The sequence below is a fragment of the Physella acuta genome, unplaced genomic scaffold (assembly GCF_028476545.2).
Source record: "Physella acuta isolate Inbredline_101_S28 unplaced genomic scaffold, ASM2847654v3 ptg000969l, whole genome shotgun sequence".
Taxonomy (NCBI): Eukaryota; Metazoa; Mollusca; class Gastropoda; family Physidae; genus Physella; species Physella acuta.
The window spans coordinates 754,258-779,263 of record NW_026732486.1 but is presented as its reverse complement, the minus strand read 5'-3'; the positions used below and the strand labels follow the sequence as shown (position 1 = coordinate 779,263).

General features: G+C 36.1%; 2 protein-coding genes across 5 annotated transcripts; one reads left to right on the top strand and one right to left on the bottom strand.

Moving 5' to 3' along the window:
* The first annotated feature begins 5,935 nt into the window (after nucleotides 1-5,935).
* LOC131954007 (centromere protein V) lies at nucleotides 5,936-9,607 on the top strand. Its single transcript, XM_059317483.1, has 6 exons — nucleotides 5,936-6,124; nucleotides 6,523-6,876; nucleotides 7,002-7,110; nucleotides 8,500-8,569; nucleotides 8,792-8,906; nucleotides 9,124-9,607. The coding sequence occupies exons 2-6, from the start codon at nucleotides 6,546-6,548 to the stop codon at nucleotides 9,243-9,245; spliced, it is 747 nt and encodes a 248-aa protein (XP_059173466.1). The 5' UTR covers nucleotides 5,936-6,124; nucleotides 6,523-6,545; the 3' UTR covers nucleotides 9,246-9,607.
* Nucleotides 9,608-9,660: 53 nt separating this feature from the next.
* Nucleotides 9,661-24,353, bottom strand: LOC131954005 (Golgi SNAP receptor complex member 1). Of its 4 annotated transcripts, XM_059317479.1 has the most exons (10): nucleotides 24,266-24,353; nucleotides 20,849-20,951; nucleotides 19,266-19,310; nucleotides 18,648-18,710; nucleotides 15,451-15,535; nucleotides 15,047-15,246; nucleotides 13,850-13,921; nucleotides 13,660-13,689; nucleotides 13,445-13,527; nucleotides 9,661-11,959 (listed from the first exon to the last, which is right to left on the bottom strand). In XM_059317479.1, the coding sequence occupies exons 1-10, from the start codon at nucleotides 24,303-24,305 to the stop codon at nucleotides 11,835-11,837; spliced, it is 846 nt and encodes a 281-aa protein (XP_059173462.1). In that variant the 5' UTR covers nucleotides 24,306-24,353; the 3' UTR covers nucleotides 9,661-11,834. The 4 variants fall into 4 exon arrangements, with proteins under 4 accessions (XP_059173462.1, XP_059173463.1, XP_059173464.1 ...); XM_059317480.1 differs by lacking the exon at nucleotides 19,266-19,310 and having other exon boundaries at nucleotides 24,266-24,312; XM_059317481.1 differs by lacking the exon at nucleotides 18,648-18,710 and having other exon boundaries at nucleotides 24,266-24,308.
* Between the last annotated feature and the right edge of the window lie 653 nt (nucleotides 24,354-25,006).

The following is a 25,006-nucleotide window of genomic DNA, read 5'->3' as shown; positions in this document are numbered from 1 at the left end:
TCAATTTTTTTCATCCATGTTTGTCTGCAACTTTAACTCTGAAAATCTCAGCAACTTTTTTAACGTGAGTAAAAGTAGGACTACGCAGCTACCGCTCTGAAAATGTCAACAACCACAATGTGATGCTAAAACTGAGACATGAACATTTAAACTCCGAATATCAGAAAGTTTACCTTTGGGCTGTAAAATCAAGCTTGTTGAGACTTGAAATTCTATTGTAAAATGGCGCCGGTACTGGTACACGGTATACAGGGAATTCCCATAAAATATATTTAAAACATTTCTTTCAGTTTTCAAATAGTAACTTTTCTCTCTTTACGTCGTGTATGTTGTCTTAAGTTTGTTGAACATTTCTTTCGTCTTTTCAATATATTTTAACGGTTTTTATTTTTAATATTATTACGTGACAAATGGCCCGTTGAGGGAGAAATACAACGGGCGCTAGGTTGATAATGTTGTCTTTTTCTCTAAACCAAAACCAAATCACCACCTCAACTTCAAGTTTAACAGGAAACAAACAATTCCATTGAATACGAATATTTTCCCAGAATCGGCGTTTTAACCGGATTTAAGATTGATCTACACGTAGTTACTGCACATTGATACTAAATTTTAATATAGTCGTAGTCATTCCGCTAAACCTTGCACAAATCTCGACGTTTTACACCTCCCTGAGTAGGAAAAACATAGTTTTGCAATTTTGTCCGTATGTCTGTGTGTGTGTGTGTATTTGTGTTGTGGCAAATATGCTCTATCGAGTCCTACCGCACATAAATATATAGCCGCAGCTACAGAACTGCTTGTTTGGCCTAGGGTTTTTCTCGTTGGACAAGAGGTCCCTAAATACGTAATAGTGTGATTTATTAGTGTTATGTTATTATTATTGACTGGTTGCCAATATTTGGCTCAGTGAAAGGGTTTAACAATATGAGTCAATAATTAACTCAGTGCAAATGTTTAACACTTATTTAACTTTAATACATGAAGGTTAACATAGAGTAATTAACATAGGAGCAACGTTTTGACTCAGTCAGAGTAGCCTGAAATGGCGACTGGTCTCCAGGGCGGCGTGGTCACATTTGCTCACACACGGACCTCTGTAGCGTCTAGGCTTTAGCCCCAAGCTGGCCGGCTGTAAAATACATTTGACAAACTTCCTAACATCTGTGTGATATACACATTCATTCAGACTTTTGACACAGAATTTTACTATTGTTACAAAGATAATACGACATTTACATTAGCCTGACAGAGGAGGGCTTGCCATACACATTACTGAAAATATCCTTTTTTTTCATACATTGCTTTATACACATTCCATACTTAAAAGACTATTTAATTCACTCTAATCATTTAATTAAGTGGAATTAACATTTTTCTGTATACATTTTGCTATTTTTTGCCTTGGTGTCACCCCCCTAAATGGTGTCACCCGGTGCGGTCCGCACCCCCCTCGCTACGCCACTGCCTACAGATCACATGACTCAGGCTCCGCCCTCGTGACCGCAGTCTGAGGTCGAGGCCCGGTCAGCCTTACGATACCGCTGGACTCAGGTCAGTGGGTGTGCAGACCTATGTAGATGCCCGGGGCAAAAATCAAGCGGAAGATGCCCCCATAAATACTTATATATATATTTAAAAAAATGTACTTATCTTAATTGAGATGAAAACGTTGACTACAGCCAGCTAAATCCAAATGGAATGAATGGTTGGAACTTGGGAGAAGGGGGGGGGGAGACAATTGCGGGACGGGTCGTGGTGGGGGAGGGGGGGGGGGCTGTGATGCACTACAAAAGAGTCTCGTCCGGTATTGTATTACCACCCGGGACCGCAGGGACAAAAACGCTGTCCGTGTCTGCAATTAGGGCGTCAGATACGCCTTTATTAATGGGATGTTTCTCTCTTGGCCTGTTTAGGAATTCCTATAGTGTAACTAATACAGGTGAGAGTGTGCATTGAACTAGAGATGTTTCAGATTTTTCTCTCTAAACCACTTGGTCAAAACGTCAACTCTTTAAAGAGATGGGTGATGCTAGCTAGATACTCTCAAACTATCTTAACCTTGAATATAACAGAAGTGTACCTTGGTTGGCTAAGGGGTCATCCATTTATGACGTCCACACATTTTTGGGATTTTGGACCCCCCCCCCTCTTCCCTGTCCACAAACGTCCACTTTTGACGGACCCCCCCCCCCCCCCCCCCCCCCCATCCCGTGGACGTCCACACTGACTATAAGTTTTTGCATAATCTTCTTCCACTATTACTCAAGCTACTGCATTTAGTGTGTATATACTCTGAGTGTATATAGTATTACAAATACTGGTACAAATGTGTTTTATTGTCCTTCGTGTCCCACACCTGAACAGGGTCAGCGTGCTAACCCCCCCCCCCCCTCCACCCCCTCTCCCGTCTCACAACTGAACTGGGATGACCCAGCCTACCTAGAGAAGTGGTCGCCTGGTATTTGACCTGGGATGCAAATGTGGGAAACTTGTAATTGGATATCTTATTGTATTCCAGGTTAAGCCAGGGCATAGACCCAAGCTGGGTGGTTAAAGGGCCAGAGAGATAGGATAGTTGAACTTTAGCTTCGCTAGGAAATATTTTTCTTTCACACTACCAAAAATAATGTTAGATTTAATGTGTGGACGTCCACATTGGGCCAACCCCCCCTCCCCCTGTCCACACGCGTCCACAAAAGTCAATTTTTTTCGGACCCCCCCCCCCCCGTGTGGACGTCATAAATGGATGACCACTAAAGCTGCCAGCTTAAAAAAACATTTCTAAATCGGACTGTGTTTAAAAATCCACTATGCTATGTCAGACCCTCCCTAGGCTTGGACGCGTTTTCACAAATTTAACACCCAAGTACGTCTGTCTAGTTCAGGCGGGGGATAATCCACTAACGGCTTCCATAGCCTAAAAACCCACACCGCATCCCCACATTTCATTACATCATTATGGGCTCAATAACTCTATAGATAGCTCTACTATTAACTGAAATAAAACTGGCTCTGCATGTGCTCCCAATTACTTTAAAGAAAGCTCTACTCAGAGTTAAAAACTTTAACTTTAACACTACTTAAAGCATGCTCCTCCTATTTGTAAAAATCAATATGGGCGCAATTATTCTGAATGATATCATTACAATGTATCGAAAACAATATGTTGATTCGTATTCTTAAGATTGACGCTAATGTGTATCAAAAACATTATATGGGCATTCTTATTCTTAAGTATGCTTATACAATGCATGAAAAAAATATACTAATGGCTGTCAGTGGCTTAGCTACCGTAAAGCTAGAGTAAGCAAGGCATAGGGGCCCAAGGCAAATAGGGGCCATTTTCCTTCTTTTAAAAAGTTAAAACTTTTACATTGGAATTTTGATATTTATTTTATATAAATAATTTTTAAAAAATTAATGAAATCAAGTTTTTTTTTCTACTGTAGAAATAATTTAATTTAAAAAAGGCCCCAAGTCCTTTCTTAGTGTACAGGCAGTGGCATTCAGTGTGGGGGAGAGCGGGCGACTAACATTAACATTGTTAATTTTTGCATAGGGGACCGAAAATCCTAGCTACGCCACTGAATGCTGCCCATACAATTTAACAAAAAAAAGTTATTACACTGCAAATGGCCATATATTTCACCAAAGATGCCCCAAAAATTTATAATAATAATATGGGCATAATTACCCTTTGGATGCCCTTAAAATGGATAATAATGAAGAAGTACATTAAAAAATAGCTTTAGAGATGCCCCCAATGTTAACAACGATGATTGGTGTAATTACTGTTGCATGTCCTTCGAGTGTAATACATGAATATAAGCTTAATTACTTTCAAGATGCCCCTACAATATATAAAATGAAGATGGGCATACTTACTGTATGGATGCCTTTAAAATGTATTATAAAGTGAAGTGGGCATATTAGTAAATGCTCATAAAATATATTATAATGAATATACGAATAATTACTTTAAAGATGCCCCTATAGTGTATAAAAATAAATATGATTTAATTACTCGACGGATGTCCTTGAAAATGAGTATAACGAATACGCGCATATTACTTTAAAGATGCCCTAATACAGTGCATGGGAATAACTTGGTCACAAGTACTCTAAACGATGCCCCTACACTATACTAAATAAATATGACACACATTCATTAATGGAATATCATTGACTTCCGTAGGACTACCCTTCACTGATGCCCACTGTTTCTATTTAAGTTTTGCCATACGGACAGTGTAATGTTAAATCGGCTGACAGACGATTGAGTGTTACAATTTTTTTGAGTGAGATCGCAAAACATATGGAAAGTTAAGATGACACTATGACACGACATATCACAACAGTTTTTAAATTACTAAAAAAAAAAAAAAAAAAAAAAAAAAAAAAAAAAAAAAAAAATAAATAGATAAATAAATTAATTAACTCTTTAAGACCGTAACGACGCTCCCAGCGGTCGGTCTGCCGGCCTGCCATACCGTAACGACGCTCCCAGCGTCCGATAAAATTTTCTCTATTTAATTCGTTGTTTTTCGAAATCCAAGTTTTTAATCGTAAATATAGGTCATGATAACGCTAGAGCGGCCATTTTTCGTTGTATTTACTTCTTGTAGATTTCTCGTTAGATCGATTTTGTATTTTATAGAATTTTTTTTTAAAACTACTCGAAAAAACGGCATTTTTTAACACTGCGGAATGCCGTTTAGCGGCCGCGTCCAAACGTTTACATCGCCGCATTATAAAATTAACGAAAATTAAAGTATTTATACTAAGACTAATCCGATCCATGATTTTTGTAGATAAATGGACGTACTTTCGTTTTCTATGAATAAGAACTCATGAAAAGTTATTCTTATTATTAATTTTCCCGAAAGAAGCGTAATTTTTGCACTAAAAAATCAACTCTTTATTTTTTCTTCTTTAAAACTAAGTAATTATCTTTCTTCAATAAATAAATAATTCCTTAAAATTTATATCAGTGTGTAGGGTATTCAATTACGATTAATTTTTATCAATAATGTGTGGGGTTTAAATTAACGGGTAAAAAGATATGGGTCATTTAGCCGCAGGGGTACTGAAAAAAAATGAGGGGAAAAAAATAATTCCGGTAAAACGTGAAAATAATTACGGGCTTAAAGAGTTAATTAAATTTTTTTTTTACCTCCGCTGGATGCCCCCCAGTGGTGGATGCCCGGGGCCTGGGCCCCGTCCGCCCCCCCCCCCCCCCTCTGCACGCCACTGACTCAGGTCCAGGTGTGTACCATTACCTGTGGGGTAGCAAGCAGAGTTTCTTCCAGGCATCTCTTCGGGGGGGGGGGGGGGGCTAAGCCCCCCGAAATTTTTTTACCGCCCCCCTGAACGAAATGAAATGTATATAATTTATATAGAAAATATATACTTTTAACAGTGTCCACCCCCCGAAGAAAGTCTACCGCCCCCCCCCCCCCCGAAAATTTCGAGTGCCCCCCGGAGAAAAAAGTCTGGAAGAAACACTGGTAGCAAGAAGGGGGGGGGGGGGAGAGAAGTGGTTGATATAATAATATAAAAAGCTCATTACTGAATTACATAGAGTCGAAGCAAAGAAATTAGACTGGTACTTGACATTACGGGCTTATTTAATTGTTTTCTACATCAATCGCGTGACAACAAAATAAAAAGGCAAAGTGATTGGTAATACACGAGTTAGCTTACTTTTAATAACTTTAAGCCTAACAGGTAATTTTACAATGGGAAATGTTGCGCTTTATCTCATGATAAATCATAAACTTAAGATTTTTTTTACATTAAAAGTAAGAGATGAATTACTTTTTACAGTATTCGGAAATACCCCAATCTTTGTTTAAAAATAAAGTAAAACTAGTGAATAAAACCGAAACCTGGCAATTCCATTTTTTACAGCTTTCTTTTGTAAGGGGCGGCTACTGTAATTAACTGTTTGTTATTGCAAAAAGTTAAATTCACAATAAATTCATTCACTTGCAAAAAGAAAACCAGCTGAAAAAAAGATATCTAGAATCTAGATTTAGATCTAGATGAAGATCTAGATCTATGTGTGCTATCACAAAAGCAGCTGTAGCTACAGTACTGTGACAGTCCAGTAATTTTTTTGGTGGGTTAACAAAATTGTAGATCTAGAATCTAGAATTATGGTGCTGACCACAATGACAATATCATATGTTGATGTTAAGAAATGTGAACTCTACTTCATCTGCCCTATGGATCATTAGGTCCGAAATGGGAATTTTACTTTATTAAAATAAACCAATAACTTGTAACCTTACTACTACTACTTTGTGCAGATTTGCCCCAAGTGTAAACCAAAATGACATCTAACCTTTCTACTTTGTGCAGATTTGCCCCAAGTGTAAACCAAAATGACATCTAAGCTTTCTACTTTGTGCAGATTTGCCCCAAGTGTAAACCAAAATGACATCTAAGCTTTCTACTTTGTGCAGATTTGCCCCAAGTGTAAACCAAAATGACTTGTAACCTTTTTACTTTGTGCAGATTTGCCCCAAGTGTAAACCAAAATGACATCAAATGGCAACAAGAAGCTGCCAGACCTGGTGAAATATGTCGAGCTGAACTTTAACCCTGAGGCCAGTAAACCAGCCCAGTATTGTAATGGTCACATGGTCTACCTCTGGTACAAACACAAGCGCGTCTACTCAGACATTGTCAAACATTTTACATCGACTCCTGAATACGCCAATGTGTCTCCCCCAGCTCTTAAAACAGCTTTGTTCAGGGTCTACCAGAGGCTGTCAATAAAAAAAAAATCACTGATGCGTAACTGGGACCATATTATCGGCTACTTAAATTTACCCTTCAGGTTTCCAAAAGATAGGATGTTGCCAAAAAGTAAATTACATTTACTATTTTGATTTACATTACTATTTTATAGGAATAGTTAAGAAACATTAGGAAAAAATATTTTTTTGAACAAAATGCATATTTGTATATATGTGAATTAAATTTATTCTAAGATGAAGAAGAGGTTCAGTCACAGCCAGTGGAACACCACGGAGGCTGTCACTGTGGTGCTGTAAGGTTCAAGGTCATAGCGCCAGAAAAAGTTGATGTTTTCTCTTGCAAGTAAGTCAGTGAATTTAATAGAACATGCTTCCCAAATTTACATGACTCATGCTTAGTAATGTAGGAGTGAGTGAGTGAATATAATAGAACATGCTTGCCAAATTTATATCACTCATGTCTAGTTATGTAGGAGTAAGTCACGGAACTTTTATTATGGAAAATGGTCTCCAAATTTAGATTACTCTTGTCTAGTAGTGATCACTTCAGCCAAGTCTTGATTACTCTCCATTGGGTCCATCTGCTGCATACAGGGAGGGGACCTGATATATTGTCAACTCTTGGTCCTTGGAGCAATCCTCCTTTTGTCTATCAGACTATTGAGCCATTTATTTGGTCTTGAGATTACTAACTCCACAAACTCTAAAATCTCAGGTTGGGATTCAGGCTCTTGCTAGTGGATGTCACTGAGAACACCCAGCTCAAATGAGTACATGACTTAGAGCATAGTGTTGACCCAGAGGCGTAGCGACCCTTCCCGGCGCCCAGGGACATACTTTCAATTTGGCGCCCCCCTCGGGAGCAAATTTTCGATTTGCACCCCCCCTCAAACTTTCGATTTGCACCCCCCCCCTCGAACTTTTCATTTGCACCCCCCCCCCCCTCAAACTTTCGATTTGCACCCCCCCCCCCCCTCGAACTTTTCATTTGCACCCCCCCCCCCCTCAAACTTTCGATTTGCACCCCCCCTCGAACTTTTCATTTGCACCCCCCCCCTCAAACTTTCAATTTGGCGCCCCCCCTAAGGTCGGCGCCCGGGGACATATGTCCCCCCCCCCCGCCCCCCCCCTCGCTACGCCTCTGTGTTGACCACACAGTATTTATATGAAAAGGTCAACGATGCCTCAAATAGTATCCTGCTGTAATAAATCACCTAAGCTCACTAGAAATCCTTATACACCAGCAGTGAGCAACCACCATCAAAACAACTTAGAAATATTGAGCGGAAGAGTCCAAGTTATCCACTTTTATATACAATTCAGACATAGAAGCTAATTCCAAAACACATACTGATTATTTTATAAGAAAGCCACAAGCAAGTCTAAATGTAAAGCAAAACTGTCTTTTTGATAAGCCCTTGCTAGCTTTATGATACAAATTATTTTTTTTTTTCTTCTAGATACATTAAAAGTTTATGTATTATCAAGAAACAGGTTTTTTCATGAGAAGTCTTTAAAATATTTCTATAGCTAAATATATTGAGTTGATTTTAATAGGCCATTCCCATTGCGTCGATATCTTACATTTTGTTTAGGCTAATCCTTTAAAATTTTGTTTAGGCTAATCTTATTTTGTCAGTATCTGAAATTTTGTTCATGCTAATCCTATTGTCAGTATCCTACATTTTTAGACTCTAATCCTATTGTGTCAGTTTCTTAAAATTTTGTTTAGTTGCAGCATCTGTTTGAAGAAACAGAATTTCCATTTTATTGTCCCAAAGGATAGCTTTACTCTTCTTCAGGTAGGATAAAGTGTGTATATTTTTAAAATTATTAAATGCAAGAATATTTGTTATTCTCATGTTCATAGTTAATATTACAATATTTACAATGTACACATTCAGCAAGCACATCTTATGTAAGAAAATTTGTTTGTTTCAGAATAAAAGAGAACTACTGTACATAAGCATTCAACACACACACAGCCAAACAAATTTTCTGTAAAAAAATGAATTTTGTTTCAGGGTAAAAGCAATCTAACCACGTACACATTCAACACGCACAAAGCCAAACACACCTTCTGTAAAACGTGTGGTGTCCAGAGTTTCTACACACCCCGGTCCAACCAAGATGGCATTGGTAAATTTATTTTTTGTGGTTCATGTTTTCTCAATTTTTAGCTTAACAATACATTTTAAAGTCTAGAGTCGAGCGTTTGAACGTCTTTAGTTAAAGTGTTGTCTGCCTTGAAATGTTTGTTAATGTCAGTCAACATTGAGAGTGTTTTTGTTTCCCCCTGGCAGGTGTAATTTAATGTCAGTCAACATTGAGAGTGTTTTTGTTTTCTCACTGGCAGGTGTAATGCCCCACTGTCTCGACCCAGGCACCCTCAAGTCTTACAACATGAAAAAATTTGATGGCTCTAACTGGGAAAAGTCTTTTAGACAATCTAACATTTCCAAGTACTCCAAGATGTAAACAAACGTCCAGTATTTTTATGCATGGGGCCTTTTTTTTCCTTCATTATATAAGCACGTCATATAATATTGTGGCTATGGGTCCATAAAGATAATGCTTCGCTCCCTTATAGTCAATCTTTTGCCTTTTTTATTTAGTTTATGGTTCATAAATGCTCTTATGGGCTTTAAGTTTGTATATAAAGAACTTGACAAATTTAATTGATGCAACTATTTTTGTTTTCTTGCAAATTTCTTCCATTTGCTTTGGGATTTAACCTTCTATTAAAAAAACCTCTAAAAATGCTTTTTTGTTTTATTTGAATGAATTGCTAAATAGTATTATTAATGTCAATAAACCAGTGGGAAGAAACAACCACAAGCTGACACCAGCATTCAAATGTCAAAACATTTCTGTCTGATCCATTTTATTTCAATTTGGTTTCATATTTGCAATATGCAAACAAGAATACAATAAAACAACATGATAAAAGGTTTTGAAGATAAATAGACCAAAAATATATATGTACAGTTCACTATGATGGTGAGTCACATTCAATAAATAAAAAGTCCCTCTTCTAGTGGTCCCAAACTTTCATCAAAACAATACATTCATACTGCATACACAATGTTGGTTCATACAAAACACAGCATACACAATGTTGGTTCATACAAAACACACAGCATACACAATGTTGGTTCATATGAAACAATCCATTCATACTGCATACACAATGTTGGTTCATACAAAACACACAGCATACACAATGTTGGTTCATACAAAACACACAGCATACACAATGTTCATACAAAACACACAGCATACACAATGTTGGTTCATATGAAACAATCCATTCATACTGCATACACAATGTTGGTTCATACAAAACACACAGCATACACAATGTTGGTTCATACAAAACACAGCATACACAATGTTCATACAAAACAATACATTCATACAGCATACACAATGTTGGTTCATACAAAACACACAACATGCACATCTTTCAGATGGAAAAGTTATGGCAGTGAAAGGACATGCTTTATGACAGATTGTTTTACATAGAAAATAAAAGTTACCATGATCATCCCACAGATCAATAAAGTACCAATCATTTAACACTTTGTAGTACTCGGTCAAGAGGGATAAACAATAACCAGTGCCAAACTCTATATAGGGATGATTTATATGTTCATTATGCATAAACATGGTAAAAACTGACATATTTCTGCTAAATGAAAAGAGCATCTTGTATAGTTTAACCCATACATGTAGACCAGAAATCTACTCCATATCTTCCACTTGGCTCACTCACAGTGCAGCCAGCAACACAAGGAAGTGGAAATCCTAGAAGGAAATTAGTCTAGAACTGAGGTCATTAGGAAGAGTGAATGATTTGAGAGCAACTAATTTATCTGGGGCAGTTTTAAAATAATGACAGCTTGGTGTGTAAACCTGGTACACTAGACAGTCTACACATTTGTGTATCAATGTAGATAAAGATGACTGCCTCTATTAGCTCACAAGCAAGTTGATAGATTTCATGTTCCTAACAATAGTCTGTAACTTATTTCTGGACTGAAAACCATCATATAAGTTATGTTTATTTAAAGATGTCAACATCAAGTATCATATTGCTTCAAATAAAATTCTCAATACAAACAGGTATTCAACAGCAGACAAGCTATTTGTTACTCAACCTGCTTTCAAGTAAAAAATTATTCAAATACACAAAAACAATTTTAAAAAATCTTCACTTGTTAGCAAGTTATTTGGATGCAACACATTTAAAAACTTCATGTTTATTTCCAGATACTTTGTAGAAATGAATCAATACTATTACACCAAGCATAGGAAAATAAACCCTATTCCAGTCCATTAAATAAATCCCAGTATTGAAGCAAATTTTCACTGATCTCTTCAGATCAGCAAATAAACCAATTAAAAAACATCCCTCAAAATGTGTATTTACAAAAATCACAGTTGATTATTTACAATGAAACGTTGCCAGACACAATCTTATGGACAGCAAGGATATGTCAACCTTTCTCTGTGACAGAAAATATGTACAGTTAGCGTCTTCAACATACATCCATCTTTCATGTTGCACAAACACATCTTACATACAGTAAGACCCCAGATCACATGGGGCACACAGTCTGAGCAACCATCCATCTTACATTTTGTCACAAACACATCTTACAGTAAAAACCCCAGATCACATGGGCACACAGTCTGAGCAACCATCCATCTTACATTTTGCACACATACAACTCCAAACTTCTCCCAACAAGCAAGCCAACATGCTTAAATCACCATTTTCTCAAAACATATTAAAATAGAATTGAATGAAGAAAAACCAGAAGTGAAATAAGGCATGAGCTAAGATGATGTGTGTTGTAGTAGCCTGAAGGGGGGGAGGGTTGTAGACATGTCCTACAGCAGCAGCCATTGTCTTATGCCACACTGGGAACATCTCCTCTGACACATGAGGACATGTACAAATTATAGAGGAAACATTTTTTCTTTGGCTCCATGTTTGTCTTCAGCTGGATGAGCTGTTTGACCTGAGAGGTGATTGTGGCCATGTCAGACGTCGGTGACGTGTCAGTGGAAGGTGAACAAGATCATGAGGATGACACAGACAGCTATGACAAGGCCCAGGATGATGGAGTCCCTTCTCTTCCTCAGGTTGATCTTCTGTACAAGGCTGTTAATCATAGGGAAGCGGTCTGAGATGTGTTAAGGTTTTGTATAAGTGTCAGCAAGGGGCATCATCTATAATATAAGCGGGCTGAGCGTATGTCAGTCCTTCCTTCTGTCATCGCTATAGATTTTGGAACCATAAGTCATCGCTATAGATTTTGGAACCATAAAAGTAAACATCGCACCAAGCTGTGCTTTTCAGTGCACCGCAGTGTCTTATTATAGGTAATAGAGTAGGGTTTATTTATATAACGGCATAGAGCTATTTTATAATTTCCACTGTTTGTACAATTTTGCATAACGTAAAGAGAACATTAAATACACGCACATTGCTAAAACATATTAAAAGGATCAATGTCAAATATCGTTTTCGTTAATATTCCCAGAAAAAGTGGATACATATTAATAACATAATAACAGTAAGGTAGAAAAATCTAATTAAACTTCTTAGTAATTTTGCCAATGGAGGTAATTCAAAGATAAATTGAACTCACGCTAAAAATGTGAATGCAAAATCTGCAAGACGGAATAATTGTTGGAATAATATAATTAGCAAAATGTGAATGCAAATTATGCAGACGTGTAAGAGTACATTATTGTTGGAATATTATTATTAGCATTGATTGATAAAAGGCTATCTTTTATTTATTTTATTCACTGAATGTACTGTTTACTAATTATAATTTTTAATCAACTATTCTCCATTACTATATTAAGTCATCACGTTCATTAGGTGCGCAATGGTTTTAGTTATGAAACTTTATTGTAAATTTATAAAAGTACTGAAAAAAATGCATGAATTTATAAAGTGCAATATGGTCGGTAAAACACGGATATTCTAAATACTGCCTTTAATTTATTTGCGGAAAAGCTAGGGGTTTTATAACAGAGGCCTAGCAAGAGGGGGGGGGGGGGAGGGTGGAAATCGAAAGTTTGAGGGAGGTGGGAGGGTGTAAATCGAAATTTTCCGCCCGCGCTCGGAAAGGGCGTGATTTGGCGCTACGGGATAGACTGTGAGCAATATGCCTTTATGATTACATTTAAATTGAGTTTATGTTGAGTGTTGTGTTTGTTTTTTCGTTTTTGTTTTTTCTTTGCGTTCGTTTGTGTTGTATTTAGTTTTGTTCTGTTCCCAACTTGGTACATTTAAAAAAGATTTACCGTGTGTTGTGGTTGTGTTGTGATTGTGTTGTGGTTGTAATGTGGTTGTGTTGTGGTTGCGGTTGTGTTTTGTTTGTGTTGTGTTTTTGTTTGTTTTGTTGTGTTCCAAATATGGTATATTTTAAAAAGATTTACCGTGGCGGAGCACGGGATGCAGCTAGTTTAATATATTGTAGCATAGTTGGTAACATGGGAGATAATTTTATTAGTAATGTGGATGGGAGACAACACTACTACATTTAAAGACTATCAAGGAATGGAAAAAAAAAACAATTTAAAAAAAAAAAAAACTAAACAGCAATAGAATGAATTGGCATTCATAAATTTGAGTAAAATCTATGTAAGGATACTGGCAAAAGCGTTGACTTTTTGGTTGATGGTATTCAAAAACTTTCCTTGTGACTGAAGATTTTCTTTTGTGGCTATGGCTATGCTGAAATTATAGACAATCAACAAAGTTTAAAAAATTGATTGTATATCCATGTGTTTTATAATTAAAGTGGATGAAAAAAAACTTATGGTCACTAATAAGTTATTTAACCATGTAAGTCAATGTAAGTGTTACCTGATTTGTTCATCCACTAATCTTTCTGAACTGGAAAATAAAATCAAGAATTAAATGAATTAAATTACAAGTTTAAGAGCACCATATTAAATATTTAATAAAAGTCAACCTTTTGACAGCAGGAGACAATGGCAACATTTACTTTTTGTATCAGAACAAAGACATAAATTAAAGATAGTAAATGACTTACTTGCGTATATGATCATGTTCTTTGAGGTACATATCAGACCTCCTATTCAGGGATGAGGAGTTCTTGTAAGCACTGAAATATCAAGACATTATGTATGAAAAGCTCAGATATATTGAGAGTAGTTCTTGTAAGCACTGAAATATCAGGACATTAGGTATGAAAAGCTCAGATATATATTTTAAGCCCATAAAATATTCAATCATTTTTGTCTTATAATGATGACTATGTGTGCCTTAAAATGATGAAGTGTAAGATGTAACAATGATGTGACAGGATATATGTTTGCCTTACAATGGTAATGTGTTAGATGTTTGCCTTACAATGGTAATGTGTTAGATGTTTGCCTTACAATGGTAATGTGTTAGATGTTTGCCTTACAATGATGATGTGTTAGATGTTTGCCTTACAATGATGATGTGTTAGATGTTTGCCTTACAATGATGATGTGTTAGATGTTTGCCTTACAATGATGATGTGTTAGATGTTTGCCTTACAATGATAATGTGTTAGATGTTTGCCTTACAATAATGATGTGTTAGATGTTTGCCTTACAATAATGTGTTAGATGTTTGCCTTACAATGATGATGTGTTAGATGTTTGCCTTACAATGATGATGTGTTAGATGTTTGCCTTACAATGATAATGTGTTAGATGTTTGCCTTACAATTGTAATGTGTTAGATGTTTGCCTTACAATTGTAATGTGTTAGATGTTTGCCTTACAATAATGTGTTAGATGTTTGCCTTACAATGATGATGTGTTAGATGTTTGCCTTACAATGATGATGTGTTAGATGTTTGCCTTACAATGGTAATGTGTTAGATGTTTGCCTTACAATGATGATGTGTTAGATGTTTGCCTTACAATGATGATGTGTTAGATGTTTGCCTTACAATGGTAATGTGTTAGATGTTTGCCTTACAATGGTAATGTGTTAGATGTTTGCCTTACAATGGTAATGTGTTAGATGTTTGCCTTACAATGATGATGTGTGAGAGGTTCGCTGTACCATGATGATGTAGACTTACTTGATGTGTGAGAGGTTCGCTGTACCATGCTGATGTTTAAGACTTACTTGATGTGTGAGAGGTTCGCTGTACCATGCTGATGTTTAAGACTTACTTGATGTCCCTGTACCATGCTGATGTTTAAGACTTACTTGATGTCCCTGTACCATGCTGATGTTTAAGACTTACTTGATGTCCCTGCGGACAGAGCCCAGCAGGTCTTCCCTTTCCCTCATGGCTGTGATGTTGGCCTTTGTTTTCTGGAACTCATGTGAGTAGTCCTGCAGGATGTCGCGGTGGCGCTGGAGGGTGTGCATGAGGGCAGCACTGGGAGAGGAGGTGGAGATGTTCTGGGTGTACTCCACCATCCTGTCATTCACCTCTGTCAGCTGTCAACAGGAAGTGACACATGGAGCCAAACAATCTCAGACAGGAAGTGACACATGGAGCCAAACAATCTCAGACAGGAAGTGACACATGGAGCCAAACAATCTCAGACAGGAAGTGATACATGGAGCCAAACAATTTCAGACAGGAACAACCAACCCCATGATTGGCTGGAACAACCCACCCAACCATTATCAAGCACTAACCTTTGCTAACAGCTGTGAGATCTCCATGGCCATAGTGTCAAACATGTGTTCACTGCTGGCTTTGTTCAACAAGGGGGCTGTATCACTGAGAGAGAAACATGGACATTAGTCTCCCTTAGGTGATTGTGGACACCATTATTCAACCCCTAGGTGATTGTGGACAACATTACAGACATCAACAACTAGGTGATTGTGGACATCATTACAGACATCAATCCCTAGGTGATTGTGGACAACATTACAGACATCAACAACTAGGTGATTGTGGACAACATTACAGACATCAAAAACTAGGTGATTGTGGACAACATTACAGACATCAACAACTAGGTGATTGTGGACAACATTACAGACATCAAAAACTAGGTGATTGTGGACAACATTACAGACATCAACAACTAGGTGATTGTGGACATCATTACAGACATCAATCCCTAGGTGATTGTGGACAACATTACAGACATCAACAACTAGGTGATTGTGGACAACATTACAGACATCAAAAACTAGGTGATTGTGGACAACATTACAGACATCAACAACTAGGTGATTGTGGACAACATTACAGACATCAACTAAGTGATTGTGGACAACATTACAGACATCAATCCCTAGGTGATTGTGGACAACATTACAGACATCAACCCCTAGGTGATTGTGGACAACATTACAGACATCAAAAACTAGGTGATTGTGGACAACATTACAGACATCAACAACTAGGTGATTGTGGACAACATTACAGACATCAACTAAGTGATTGTGGACAACATTACAGACATCAATCCCTAGGTGATTGTGGACAACATTACAGACATCAACAACTAGGTGATTGTGGACAACATTACAGACATCAACAACTAGGTGATTGTGGACAACATTACAGACATCAACAACTAGGTGATTGTGGACAACATTACAGACATCAGTGATTGTGGACAACATTGCAGACATCAACAACTAGGTGATTGTGGACAACAGTACAGACATCAGTGATTGTGGACAACATTGCAGACATCAACAACTAGGTGATTGTGGACAACATTACAGCTGATCCCAGATCTTAACTAACACAATCAACCAGAGAAGTGTTATCTACATGGGGTACTTAGTGCCATGAATAGCCCACCACAACTATATCACCAATCTAACTACTATCACTAGGTACCCACAATACAACTATATCACCAATCTAACTACTATCACTATGTACCCACAATACAACTATATCACCAATCTAACTACTATCACTAGGTACCCACAATACAACTATATCACCAATCTAACTACTATCACTAGGTACCCACAATACAACTATATCACCAATCTAACTACTATCACTATGTACCCACAATACAACTATATCACCAATCTAACTACTATCACTAGATACCCACAATACAACTATATCACCAATCTAACTACTATCACTAGATACCCACAATACAACTATTTCAGCTTTAAATGGGTTACCTTTCTAGTGCTTACATAGAAATGTCACTCATAAAACAAATACAAAAGTAATCTTCACTGATTTAACTTAAGTTAGTCAAACTCTAGAAAATACTGACCATATCATTATAAAAACACCTGCTAGTACAAGAGTACTATGTCATATATTTTAAAATACAAACAGCAGTAATAGTTAGCCATTTACTGTATTATTAAATTTTTAAAAATATTTTACAAAATAATCTTATTGGATGATGTGTAAAAAATTTTTTCTATCAATGAGCAAAAAACATGACAAACACATTACGAAATAAAGTGAAACTCATAGCAACAGCTAGTGATCTGATGTAGCAATAGATTTATATGACGTGCTAATTCTACACAAACAATTATTGATTAAATGTTGGAACGTCATAATTAATATCATATCAACTCTATTTCACTTTAACTGCTGAAAAAGACCCTTGCCCTGTATTCATAAAGCCATGTATGATCCCCACATTAGAAAGTAACCTCACTATACAGATACATGCTGAACAAAAAGATGGAACTTGAAGAAAGATCAGAAACAAATGTGCATACAATTTCCTGAAGGAAAATTAAACTTGAGTCAGCATTACACATTTATAAACAATATAGGATTTAGAAAAATTAAAAGCTGAAAAGTGGGTTTGTATTTAATTTGTTTCATAACATGTCATTTTAAAAAACCAAACAGTTAATGGTTTTGTTTCAGGTGCCATTGTTTAAGTGAAATCAATGATAAACCTGTATGTGTAAGTAAACTAGTTACCATAGAACACTATGTTAATGCTACTCTCAGCTTTATTTATATAAATTGAGTGTCAATTTTTGTACTAGCTCTGCCAATTAAAAACTGGAATCAAATTTGTTCAGTTACAAGTTTTGTACAACTGTTAGGCTTCTATTTGACATGTTCATATTTTAGGTTGAGACTATACTAGGAAGGAGATGGCATGCAGTTAGTTATACATGAAACATCTACACATTTTCTTTATAAATATACAAACCTTAAGTTTATTACACCAAGTAAATAAATTAATAAAAGTATAAAAGCAACAAAATAGTTATTGTACATACTCAGGCTTTTTTGGGTTTTTTTTTTTTAAAGAAATATTGAAGTTGAAGGAAGTTGAGGGTATTAATATAAGTATTATAAAATAAAAAGTAAGTAATTTGTTCAGGTTGGGGTGAGTGGTCGTGTGAAGATTTGAGCATTTAGAGTGAGTATATACAGCAACTAATGCTAAAAATAGAATTTAGCCCCTTATAATGGTGACCAGGGTAGTGATGGGGATAATCAACACAATACAAATAGTGGCCTGTCCAAAACCAAGCGTTACAAGGTCTTTAAGCAAATTTGGATACAAACTGGGTTTAGGCTCTATGTCCCAATTTAATTGCCAGTGTGTAATTATTTATTCTTATGTGTTTAATTTTAGCTATACCAATGCTTTTTATTATTAGTTATACCAGGGCATTCTCATGTGTTTGTTATTATCTATACCAAGGTATCCTTATGTGTTTGTTATTGGCTATACCAAGGTATCCTTATGTGTTTGTTATTAGTTCTACCAGGTGGACAATAAAACACCTCATACCATACATTTGAACCACTGCCAACTGAGATTATTTAAAGTAACCACCCATGCTATGAAAAAACAGATCTGTGTGGTTAGTAGCCAAACTGAGGTGTATGACGAGCAGGTCTCATCCCTTCCTACCTTGAGAGGTCAGTGAAAGATGAGGAATAACGTCCATTGGTAGCATTCTGTCTCTCTGACCGTCTGAAAGTATTTGGTCGTTGATGTAATCATTTGCAGACCTTTAAGTGCTAATATTCTAAGACAATGCCCTGGTTAAAACCAGTGCTACCCAGCCAAATATTCTAAGACAATGCCCTGGTTAAAACCAGTGCTACCCAGCCAAATATTCTAAGACAATGCCCTGGTTAAAACCAGTGCTACCCAGCCAAATATTCTAAGACAATGCCCTGGTTAAAACCAGTGCTACCCAGCCAAATACACAAAGCCAAGAGACAACAGAAAGAAAGAAAACCCAGCACTGTGTCAGTGTTTGTTCAATGGAATTATTTCTTGTGTTTTTCTGATTAAAGTTGCCCTCATAAAATAAATTGATTTAATACAAGTAAAATATCTCATTGATAGTTTCTTTAGATTGATCTAAAAAAACTATTTCACCCTTAGATAATTAGACTTACAAGTTGGAAGAAATGTTAGAAGGTATGTGTGTGGTCTCAAACAAAAAAAACTGGTAAGGGAGGTAAGAGTGATGTAGGTAACCTAGCCCATGCAATGCAGTAAAAAAAGATATTTTCTTACCTGGCCTCAGGCTGGGGGCTGGCTGAGTTTAAAGAGAGAGGGAGGCTGACAGCCACAGATAAGTAAGTAACACATCCCAGTGGATACACACATTAGTTGCTTTAAAAGCTTATGTGGGCTATGTTTATTACAGGGAGGCTGACAGCCACAGATAAGTAAGTAACACATCCCAGTGGATACACACATTAGTTGCTTTAAAAGCTTATGTGGGCTATGTTTATTACAGGGAGGCTGACAGCCACAGATAAGTAAGTAACACATCCCAGTGGATACACACATTAGTTGCTTTAAAAGCTTATTTGGGCTATGTTTATTACAGGGAGGCTGACAGCCACACATAAGTAAGTAACACATCCCAGTGGATACACACATTAGTTGCTTTAAAAGCTTATTTGGGCTATGTTTATTAGAGGGAGGCTGACAGCCACAGATAAGTAAGTAACACATCCCAGTGGATACACACATTAGTTGCTTTAAAAGCTTATGTGGGCTATGTTTATTACAGGGAGGCTGACAGCCACAGATAAGTAAGTAACACATCCCAGTGGATACACACATTAGTTGCTTTAAAAGCTTATGTGGGCTATGTTGATTACAGGGAGGCTGACAGCCACAGATAAGTAAGTAACACATCCCAGTGGATACACACATTAGTTGCTTTAAAAGCTTATTTGGGCTATGTTTATTAGAGGCAGTATACAAGCTGTCTAAAATACATGGCTTGACAAGGGGACAGCATTCAACCGCAAGGGAGACTACCACAAGCAACTTACATAGAATGCAGAATAATGCCACTAACAACTGTACTAGATTACCTAGTACATTGAAACTATGCTACACTTTCAAGGCTAAAAAATTGGTATTGAGACTTTCTGGATGATGAGAAAATAATTTTTTTTTGTGGTAATGGTTCTAAAGTAGAAATATTCTATTTCAAGTACTTCATTCAAATTCAAGTTTAAAAATGTCAAATAATTTAAAACAAGAATGTGTAATGAAGTAAAGGATCAGGTATAGAGCGAATCATAATTTCTAAATCAACTGTTCATGTTTTTTTGTAGGCTAATATCCTAATTTAAAAAAAAAATGCATTTGCTTCTCAGATATATTTAGTATGTTAGAAAACAAAACTTTATTTCCAAATCAACAAGTTATACACCTCAACAACAAATTTTAAAAAGTCTTTGAAAAAACTAATCCTTAAGTTAATTATTTCCAATGGCGAATGTCAATTAACACGGTAACTTCTTTTAGAAAACAGTATAAACAGAAGCCAAAAGAAAACAACTAAATTTTATAATTTTGATAAAAATTGTCAATTTTCTAGAACACTAAAGCATATTTTCCAAAAAAAAAAATAGATCCTAAAACAACAAAATAAATTGTTAAAAATCTCTATTCCTTCAAAACAAAATCAATGTTTTGTGAATAAAAAAGATTGAGTCACAGGGTCTTTGTTTAGCAATTAAAAAAAATACAAAGTAGATCAAACTGATTTTGTTTGGTATAGATCTAGTTCACAATCAACTGTTTTTACCAGAGTCACTGACAAAGCACGTGTAAGAGAAAATAAAAATACAAACCTTTCATAATCTCGCTGAGTGGAATAGCTTGTCCCAAGTTTGCTAAAAGACACAAGCTTCAAGTCTATCTCATTCTCCAGCTGCCTGGCCTGGCGCCGTAAATCTGTGCACAAATCAACACATTTAGCTTACAGTAAATCTGTGCACAAATCAACACATTTAGCTTACAGTCAATTATAAAGTGTTGTTGCTGAAAATTTTCAACTGGTAATTTTTCTCAGGAACTAATAGTTACCAGGGTAGATAAATGCACCTGGTTTTGTCAACTTGGCAAGAGATTGTCTATAATTTCATGCAAAATACGACTTATAATAATAAAAATATATTAAAAGCATTTGTCCTGACTTGTGAATGAGGTATATTTATGAGAAAAAGTATTATGATTTAAGTTTAAGTTCATATTTGCTATATGGGGCATAGCTTAGCATATGTAGATCTTCAAACTAATTTCTTATGAATTTTCAGATTTTGGATCCAGTAAAAACACTAAATTTTGAAGAGTTTCTGGGCATTAAATCTAATGTTTTTGACAGACCCACTTTTTGAAAATTCATAAGAAATTAGTTTTAAGATCTGCACTTAAAATTTTTAGCTGAGTACCCCAAAACGTGGTAGAAGATTATTAATTCATTGTTTATTGAAGTTAAAATGTAATATTTTATGAATGGAGGAAATCCTAAGAAGAGGTTAATATTTAAATATGGCCACTGTTGTCATAGTTACCCAAATTTTTTTACCAATTCTTTTTAGTGGAAAAAGCTGTAGAGAAAAATTTGTTTGCTCTAGTATAAAAAAAAGTTGTTTTTTTTTACCAGCACCTACCCTCTTAACAATGGACAATTAGTGTTAATGCAAACTTGCCATTTGTACATTGTAAACTTACTCAAAAATACTCCGAACTATAGAAAATTATATACTGCGTCCTACTTAACTAATTTCATTAATTTTTTAAAAATCATGCTGCAGGGTAAAAACAAAACCTTAAAAAAATAACTTAATCAAGACAACAGCTAAGGGTCTGGCATGGTTGAGTCGGTAAAGCTCATGGTTGCTAAACCGAAAAGTCTCGAGTTCAAACCCTCAGGCAGATGAGGCTTGATAGTTGGGGACAGCCACTCTTCTAGGAGAGACAACTCCAAAATCAAACAACTGCTGCCTTGTAGTTTTTTCTTGGTTGGACAAAGGCTATGGAAGCAAATCCAAAAAGAAAAGCAGGCTGAAATCGGAGTCAATGGCTTCAATGGCGCATAACCAGTTGACACATATAATAAATTGTGTTGGTGGGGATCCCTTCCAACACTAAAATTAAGAACGAAGAAGGAGCCTGCCTTGTGGTATCAAATTAATTAAAGGTAAATTAATGTAGTTTTTAATTGTTTAAATCATCTTGAACAATAATGAATTTTAAAATCTTAGGCGACACCTTAAATACAAGGGATATAACAATCACTAACATTTACTAACAAGACATAATGTTACATTTGCTTAGATATGATTGTATGTAGAGACACAAACTAGATCTAGAAGAAGTAGATGATCGAAAATAATTTAAAACAACAGACAAATTTAGAAAATATATAGATTCTAGACTTAGAATTTAGATTTAAATATAGGGGATTTATATCTAAACTAGTCTAGTTCAAGTTGTTGGTGACGCAGCGAGGGTAAAACACCCTATTTGTTACCCCAGCTGCGGCCAACCCAATTTCTCCTCTCTGATTGCTTTAATAGCCTTAACAATAGTATTTACAGGGTTCAGCACATATGTAGAAGCTGTTTATAGTTAACCTAGTTATAAAAAGCTTTAATTGGTTGGTTTTATTCATCTCATCCGGGACCTAGTGCTTTTCATAGGGAAAACTAGAATAGCCTACCACGTCATACCTTGAAACTTAAATATTTAGAAATGGACATGCATACAGCAGATATCGGTAGTGTTGACGACTCATATAACTATAAAAACTAGAATCTATAGGCCTAATAAAGGCCTAATTTAAATAAAACATCCAAACAATTATTAATAGGCCTAAGTGAATTAGAGCAAATTACACTGTCCGGACACACACCGCGAAAAAACGCAACTTAAAACTTCCATGCGGTCTCATTCAGTAACCGCTTAACATAGGAAGGAAAAAAAAGTATCATATCTATCCGCAATCATTCTACTTTAATAATGTGTGTGTCATTTTGTATTCATACGCATAGAACTTTAGCTATTCTTGTTATAGTGACTGGGGGGTCTTAACATGTGTTCGGACACATGTAATACAATTTCAAATGTGTTCGGACACCTTTACCCGTCATCGGACAAAGCACTTTTTGTTCATTTAGAATAATTTAAAGTCAATTTAATGAATAAAAACATATATTATATGCATTTATATTGTGTTATTGATTGTTTGTGAGGTAATTTTAATAGTATAAAACCTTTTTCCCACACTCCCAAAGTTCATCCCATTCAGCCATTGCGGCTCGCGCAGTACGCTGCTAAGCCAGCCAGGTCACATGATTCCCCCTCCTCTTTCGCATTCCACTGCCTTCTTGACCTTATTTTGACCCTTTCCCTTCAATAACCAGCCCCTTTTATGCTCTAAATTCTTATTTAATAATATTTTTGTGTTGCTGTCCGGTCCCATGTAAGGTCAAAAAAAGTTAGCGAACACCCCTTTTTTATTGTTCAAGCACAAAATAACCCATTAACCTTGACATTTACGATGTTCCATACATATATAGAAGCTATTTATAGTGTAACCTTTTAGCTAAGCGTTGATTGGTTCAAGTTTTGCCCCTAAGTCCAACCCTAGGTCACTTCATCCGGCTGGTGTAAAAATAGAAATGTGCGTACCATGCAACGTTAAAAATTTTCTAAAAATAATTCTTGAGAGAGGAAACGGAAGTACTTGACACGGAAGTGTTCATAAATGAACAGTTTACGTGCAGGCGCCGTGGTTTCGCATGAGACATGCTAATTAAAGTTTCTATGAGCCAAAAACCGACGAAGTGTTCGGTCCCACGTAGTGTTCGGACAATGTAATTTGCTCTAATATACAAAGCGATAAACAGGGGGATGGCCGCAGCTTTTGTTGAACCTCGTGCAGAACTTAATTCTAGAATCTAGATAGGCCTAGATCTAGCTATTTATTGATAGATCTAGATTCTAGTCTTAAGTCTAGATCTAGATTCTAGCTAGATCTATTCTATCTAGATCTAGATTTACATTTTTTAACTAAAAAATTAAAAATCATTTTGAAATTTTCATCAAAAAGCCTAGTTCTAGTTTCATTCATTTTGTGGCCAATGCCCAATTTTTATTTTACACAAAAAAAGAAGAGTAGCTATGAAAACTGTTAGAAAACGACGTGAAGCTTTAATTAAATCAGAGGAATTAGATTCATTCTTTCATTGTATTATTATTACCTTCCCACAGATTTCCCATATCTGCCATAGTTTTTCTCATGGTGTTGGCAATTTCTCGCGAGAAATTTTTTTCATGATCTCCACAACAAGAAACGAAACGTAGGTCTACTTCCGTTATTTACTAGGAACCTGTGTTGAAAATATAACTATGACTAATCACACGTATTCTAAGTGATCGTTGAGAGAAAAAGAAGGAAGGGAGACTTATTATTATTTCTACTTACTTTTTGCCAATAGAATTCTCATCCTGGCAATACAAGAATAACGGTCAATAGATTTTATATTAAACCCGGAACTCAATAAATCAATTTAATTAATAATTTTAAACTCAGTCAGGTTGCTACTTTAATAAGACTTCTTATAAGTTTAGGTTCAGAGTAAGGGGTCATCCATAAATGACGTCACGCTTTTTTGACGATTTTTACTTCCCCTCTCCCCTCCGTCATACGTCGTCACAAAAAGCCAGACCTCCCCAAAAATGACGTCACTCCTCAGCCTACAACCCCCATTAAAATTGCAGTTGAATTTTTTTTTTAAACATCGATATTTTTCTAGAATATTGTCTTAACTCTGTCAAAATAGAATATTTTAATCAATTCCTATTACAATTAATTAAAACAGTTTTCTAAAACGCAAAATAACGTCTAAAATTCGTTTTCTAAAATTGCCTTTTTATAATGCAAAAATGTGACGTCGCACCATCTGAACCCCCCTCCCCCTCATCACACACCGTCACAAAAT

Excerpts from the sequence above, each read along its gene's own strand:
- LOC131954005 (XM_059317479.1), bottom strand. The coding sequence starts at position 24,305 with ATGAGAAAAACTATGGCAGATATGGGAAATCTGTGGGAAG. Across the intron at positions 20,952-24,265 it reads TATGGGAAATCTGTGGGAAG|ATTTACGGCGCCAGGCCAGG; the intron begins GTAATAATAATA and ends ATTTGTGCACAG. Across the intron at positions 18,711-19,265 it reads AGCCCCCAGCCTGAGGCCAG|ACGGTCAGAGAGACAGAATG; the intron begins GTAAGAAAATAT and ends AAATACTTTCAG.
- LOC131954007 (XM_059317483.1), top strand. The coding sequence starts at position 6,546 with ATGACATCAAATGGCAACAAGAAGCTGCCAGACCTGGTGAAATATGTC. Across the intron at positions 7,111-8,499 it reads GTTGATGTTTTCTCTTGCAA|TTGCAGCATCTGTTTGAAGA; the intron begins GTAAGTCAGTGA and ends AATTTTGTTTAG. Across the intron at positions 8,907-9,123 it reads GTCCAACCAAGATGGCATTG|GTGTAATGCCCCACTGTCTC; the intron begins GTAAATTTATTT and ends TCTCACTGGCAG.